Here is a 6,417-nt window from a genome sequence, read left to right as displayed (position 1 = left end):
AAGGAAGGAAGGAAGGAAGGAAGGAAGGAAGGAAGGAAGGAAGGAAGGAAGGAAGGAAGGAAGGAAGGAAGGAAGGAAGGAAGGAAGGAAGGAAGCAGAAGGGCAGTGAGGATTCCTCCTCCACAGGGACAAGGGACTGTGCTCACGCTATTCATGTGAAACTGGGCAGAAAGAGAAACAGGGAGGGATGGAAGAGAGATGCTCGTTATGAACTGACAGCAAATTAAGTAAAAAACTGAAAGGGATGAGCAAAAGTTGCAGACAAATATTCAGTTCAAAGGAAAATGAGAATAAAGGAAGGAAAAACACTTAAAGGACAAAGACTGAAAGCTGACTTTGCAGATAATTCTGACAGTTTTAGAGAACACTTAAAGCATGAATAATACCTCCAAGTCTGTATAATTGACCTGTTCTTCTTAGAGTTGCCCTGAGGGCTCTTGTACTTGTTTTATCTGAAAGAGCTTGAATATCTTTTGATTTTTTGGTGTGAACTACAGAACCTGTTTTGTCTGGACTTTCCAAAGTATCTCAGGCCTGGAAAGGAAATAATTGTATATAACACCATGAATCTTTGATTTTTCAGCATCTGCTTGAATGTTTTCCCAGTGTCAGGAGCASTGAGATGCTTGGCTGGTGAGAGACAGAGCCTTGGGGTGCAAGGAGGGAGAGGAGCTGGATTTGCTCCTGGGAGCTCTCAGGAGAWCATTTCAGCTCTCACATCTCCATTTCCAGCCAATCTTCTGCTGCTGTACATGTTCTTACATGCAATTAAAATTAAAGTGCAATACAACGATATATTTGAGCAAACACGTGCAAGATGAGCAGCATTTTGCTGTCAGCACTTCCCATAAAGCAGATTTCCTCCCTGGGAACAGGGGCCTGGAGAAGAATATCCCAACACAAAACTTTTATCGTGCAAAATGGGGCTGGCACTTCCCTTCCCCGAGATAATGGATAATAAATCCATAAATGGGGCTGTTGGGAATAATGATAAAGCTTTAATTTCCAGTAATATAGAGAAGAGTGCCTGGTGCACAGGGTGTCCAGCTGAGGGGTTGGGTGTGTGTGCCCAGGGGGTGCTGAGTGTGCATGAGGTAAAGGAATGGGCACAAAGGGTAAAGGAATGGGCACAAAGAGTAAGAGAATGGGCAAAAAGGGTAAAGAAATGTGCAAAGTGACTGGAGGGAAGGAAGGCTGGAGGGTTTTATTCATGAGGTATGAAAAGGAACATGGAGGTGGAGGAGTAGGAGGGAATGTGAAGTGTCCCTGGGTATGTGCACAGGAAGGAAAGAGGATTTATTTTATTTTCTATTTGTGCAAAGGCAGATGGGAGCTCGGGGAAGTTGTGTGGGACTGAGGGCACCCACAGCAACAGGGAGCTGCTGATGGCCAGGCCCTGCACCCCCTGCACCCAGAGCACTCCCAGGGCACTGCAGGGAAGCTGAGCATGAATAGGATAACTTTAAAAATAAAAATAATTTGTTATATTGCTGCAGAGCTTTAAATCTCCAGGATGATCCCATGGTAACACTGTCTCTGGGCTTCCTATTATGCATTCAGATACAACAATTAAAATAATGTGATATAAAAAAAGAAAGACATAATCATGAAGTTTGGGAACACCACATGCTTGAGCTGCGTGTGCCAAGTGCGTGTGGAAGGGCTGGGAGGAGGTGACCGAGGAGGGAATGGCTGGGGGTGGAATTGTGTCATGTGGTGAGGGCAAGAGGAGCCCAAATCAAACCCACAACACCCACGGGAGAGGAAGGGGTCACTGTCCCCTGGGCCATTGGTGTATTTTGTATTTACTGTTCCAGAAAGGGCAGCAGTGATACTTTAACAGGTTTGCTTTGCTTTTTTTCCCCATCTCACTCAAGATGCTGCTCCTTATAATTCTGCTGGGCTCCTATCTGCAATTCTCACTTCAATAACTCGTCTGCTTTCCCTCCCTGAGTGCTGCTTTACCCCGAGGCACACACCGACCCCTTCCCCTTCACCGTGTCTGGGCTTCCTTTTTTTCCCACAGAGAATTTTTTAGAATTCACTGTCATGTCCAAATGCAAAAGTAGGAAAATYGTGGTTTGTAATTTCTTTCTTCCTTACAGACTGTCTGAAAGGTGGAGTGAAAACCCGGACGTGAGCAGGGGGATAACKGTGACAACAGAATAACAAACAATGGGATAACCAAGGAAAAATAATAGTCATGGAAACTCTTGAGTTCTGTCTCAGGAGAGCTCCTCGCTCTGCTGCTGAAATGCTGATCATTCCAAACCTTCTGTGCCCTCAGAGCTTCCCAGGCACTYTCTCCCACCACAGAGAAACTGCCCCACTGCTCTGACAAACAGCAACACATCCTGCTTGTGTTTTCTGCCCCCAAAATACCTTGACATCACTTCAGGCAACAGATTTTGGTGAGGATTTTCTGTACTTCTCAGCTCTTCATCCTGTGCAGGTGMATCACCCTGTGGAGCCATCCCTGCTGTGTGAGCCCAGGATTTGTGAGTCCTTCCCAACCCACTAAGCTTTAAACAAAGCTTAAAATTCCCTCCCAAAGAATGAGGGCAGCAGGGTCCTGGRGCAGCCACAGAGTGACAGGGATCTCTGGGACCCAGCAGGACTCAGGCCCAGCTCAGCCCTGGTGACAGTGGGGGTGGCACCATGTGGGTGCTGTACTGAGGTGGCTTCACTCCAGAGGATGGGTCGTGCCAAGGAGCCACATCCATCGTAGGCACGTGGCCATGGGAGATGACAACTCCAAAGTGTCCTGGTGGTGTCTGGAAAATGCCTCAGCAGCTGTTGGGATTACTGGGAGGTGCTGTCGAGGCGTTACTGGGATTACTGGAGGAGTTACTGTCACACGTGCTGGGARAGGATGGATGTCACAGTTGTCACACCCCCACGGTTTTACCTTTCCAGAGAGGGGAAATCAGCTTAGATTGGCAGCAGAGCTTTTTGTGAACTGAGTGCATGTTGTAAGGACTGTTAGAAAGTACAGGAAAAAGGGTGAGCACTGAGAAAGGAAAAAATCCCAAACCAAGGAGGTCCTTTAGTGTTTGTCTTTCACACACAGGTGACTTCACCCCCATGTGCTGAAGTGGGTGAGAGCCAGGATTTCCTGAAASCAGCAGAATCCACAGAAAGCTCCCCTGCTGGAGTGACTGAGTGCACTGACCTTTCTCTGAAGTATTTGATGGCCTCCTGGTCCAGGAAGTTCTGCTCTTCTCGGAAGCCCTGCTCGAAGACTTTGCGCTTGTGCCTGAACTCRATGACAGTCTTGGTGTAGGAGTTGAGGGTGGTGACGGAGGCAGCCATGCAGCAGGTGAAGGAGCCCCACGCCAGACTGGAGAGAGAGAGAGCAACCAGCGGGCACAGCTGGGTCAGGACAGCAGCTCAGGGCACGTTTGTGACACACACACACACACACACACACAGGGGGTGGCACCTGTGACACACACAGGCAGGGAGGCTGGAGGTGACAAACCCGCTCCCATCTCACCCCATGGACAGCCGTGTGCTGAGGTGGACGCTGACACCAGACCCAAACACCTCCTGGTCCCCCTTGAAATGCCTCAGAGCCTCGCAGAAAAGGCCTAAAATCCATCCAGTGCTGAAGGAGCTGCCCCCCAGMGAATGTTCTGGAGCAGTTTCCAGCATCCATGGGGCGCTGGCTGCTCTGTGACACTGCAGGGAGGGTTTCTGCTCTGCTTTTCATGCCTCCATCAGACTGCTGTGTTTGCCTCTTTCCTGGTTCATGGACAATTCCAGCATTCCTGCCTTGTGTCTGATCTCTAAAAGCCTGACCAGGATAGAAGTCAACCCTTCCATTTAGTGGAGACACCCATCCTGAGGGTGTCCTGCCTGACCCCGCAGTGTGGAGGCAGTGCCAGCCTTGGCCAGCCCAGGGAGGGACCCCTGCATGGACCAACCAGGAGCACAGGGAGCARAGGGAGAAGGAAAGGGGAGGAAAAGAAGACTGYCCCAGTGCCAAGCTGGAGCAGCAGCAGGTGCTGTCCCGTGTCTCTGGGCAGGAGGGTCAGATTGGGGCTGCTCTGCTCCCTACTTGGGGACACAACCCCACCRGTTCTCCTGCCCTCCCTGCATCAAGTTCAGGTGAATGGCGAGGGAMTCATGGCCCTCGAGGAGTTGAGATGCTTTTTGAAGGTGAAATGGGGCTGCAGAAACAGGCCCTGAACTCCTCCTGTTGTCTGCAGAGCTCCTGTGCCTCCAGCTCCCCTCGGCTCCACACGCAGCCCATCAGCTCCGGGCTCACAGAGCTGGATTAACTCCATCAACTGTGACCGTGGCACACTTCACCTGCTCCTTTTTGCACTTTTTCTGTAACAAATGGCTGTGARTTATGCAGAGCAGAAAGAATCCAGCCCCGGTAGCATTATCTTATAAATACGCATTGTCAACACAGCCCTCAGCGTGAGCTGTTTTCCCATTCTGCAAAGGACCTGCAGACAAGGAAGAGGTTTCTCATTTCAAATTAGGCAAAACTTGAAAATGAGCACATATTCATGGACTGAGAAATCTGGGAGAAAATGGCTCAAGTAAACAGGAATGGCTCATTTCAGTGATTTCAAAATTCAGCTTATAACAAGTCCTGCAGGGACTCCCGAGGCAATGAGACGTGTGGAGGCAGCTCTTTCCCTGTCAATTTTGGAACCTGTTTGCCAGATGAAACCGAATGAGAAGGACATGCAGTGACCCCTGGGGTGGCAAAGTTCCCTGAGGGCTCCCATAGCTGGAGGAGAAGTGGGAAGGGAGCTCGTTCTGGGTGTGAGTGTCCGGGCACAGCATCTTCCTGGGCTGGCATGAGCCTTCCTCCCACGGGGAGCGTGTGGWGCAGCTCCAGCAGCTGCAAATTTCCAGCTGGGCTCCCAAACGGGATCCAGGAGGAATCCAGCCAAAACCACCGTGCCTGGGAGCTGCCTGGGAAATGGCATTCACAGGAAAATTTCTCTTGGAAGTTTCTGAGGGSTTCTGATCATGGAGTCAGAAATGCTGAAACGTTCAGAGAAGGAAAGACGGAATGAAGACTTTTAAGTGTCTGGAATTTGGTAAATCACAGTAATTAGGCAATTAGGATGGATGTGCTTTGGTTTATATGGGCCTTGRCTAAATGCTGTTTATTGTGAATTGTGAGCAGTGGCTGTCCTACCTGAGTTACACGTGCCCGAGGTGAAGCCCTCTTTAGGAGCACTGCTGTTAATTCTCTGTGCCAGCTGTGCCCCACATGGGGTGGAACTGTCTGAGCTCAGGGCTGGGCTCTCAGGTTCCTCCACAGCTCAAACAGCTCAGGCTTTTTATAYTGATCATCTTTAGAGAGTCTGAACTTGAACATCTACTGATCCTCAGAGCTGCTGGACAATCTCTCTGGCCCACTCCTGACTCGTGCCAGAGCACAGAACAACCCCCAGGCTTTGCCAGTGGCTTGGGACTGGGGCAGGATAACAGATCTGAGCAGACCAGAGCAGCCCTTCCTCACTCTGAGATATTTTTATCATTCATTTTCAATAGAAAGGCAATAAAGTCACAGAAAATTCAATTTTCCCACTGGCACTTGAGAAAGGGGTGGCAGTCTGGATCCCCAAGAYCCTGTGGCTGTTGGCCATGGGACAGTGTTCCCTGGCCCCCCTTGCCAGCTCTCTGGGCTCTGTTCTGTGGCCGGGAGCTGCAGTGGCACATTGRCAGCAGGCTGGGGACAAGGCTGTGGGTCACTGCTGGGTCAGCAGCTCTCAGAGCTCAGGACATCACCAGAACCCAGCTGGAGCAGAAGATCATTCCTCCATGTGGTTTTCCACCACGCTGGGTGGACCTTTGTCACTGCCCTTCTTAAGGAAGGTGCTGAGGTCTGGGTGGTGCCGGGAGAGATCGCGGCTCTCTGCTCAGTGCAGCACTGTCAGCTGGAAGGGAGAAGCTTTTTTTTGCTTCCTTTGACTTCCAGACCTTCCTTTTCCAGCTCTRCTGCCCATCCCTGGCACACCTGAGGGACCCCATGGCCTTCCTCAGGCTGCTGAGCAGCACTGCAGGCTGCAAACACTGCTGTGCTCACCCCATCCCAGCTGAGCTGGTGTTTGCACCGTGCCACACATCCTGCACGGGGAAATGTGCTGCTGTGGGACCACTGGGGAGGGAGGAACACTCTGAACCCCAGAAGGAGCTTTGTGACTGCTGCAGCTGGGAACGAGCTCAGCTCTGACCCCACAGTGGCTGAGTGGAGCTGAGGTCCCACTCAGGAATGTGGGCAGGGGGGAGGCTGTTCCCACACATTTCCCTGCTCGTGGCTGTCTCCAGAGTCCTCCACGGTGGGACCCAACCCAGGGGCAGTCCTGTCCTGAAACCAGAGCCCACTGTGCCCTCCTGGGGCTGGGGACAGCTGAGAGAGAGGCTGCTCTGGGACGGGGCTGGGGC

General features: G+C 51.2%; 1 protein-coding gene across 1 annotated transcript in view; it reads right to left on the bottom strand.

Annotated features, from left to right (window-relative positions):
* Window positions 1–6,417, bottom strand: part of GSG1L (GSG1 like) — a 56,290-nt gene that overhangs the window by 10,534 nt on the left and 39,339 nt on the right. Inside the window, exon 5 of the mRNA XM_057372344.1 lies at window positions 3,173–3,340. Within this exon, the coding sequence (XP_057228327.1) occupies window positions 3,173–3,340 (168 nt within the window). The remainder of the gene's footprint in view (window positions 1–3,172; window positions 3,341–6,417) is intronic.

This window comes from Malurus melanocephalus, unplaced genomic scaffold (assembly GCF_030028575.1).
Source record: "Malurus melanocephalus ecotype Western Australia unplaced genomic scaffold, MMel_1.1 scaffold_170, whole genome shotgun sequence".
In the NCBI taxonomy this organism is placed as follows: Eukaryota; Metazoa; Chordata; class Aves; order Passeriformes; family Maluridae; genus Malurus; species Malurus melanocephalus.
The sequence above is the reverse complement of the archived record's forward strand: the minus strand, read 5'-3'. Positions and strand labels throughout refer to the sequence as shown.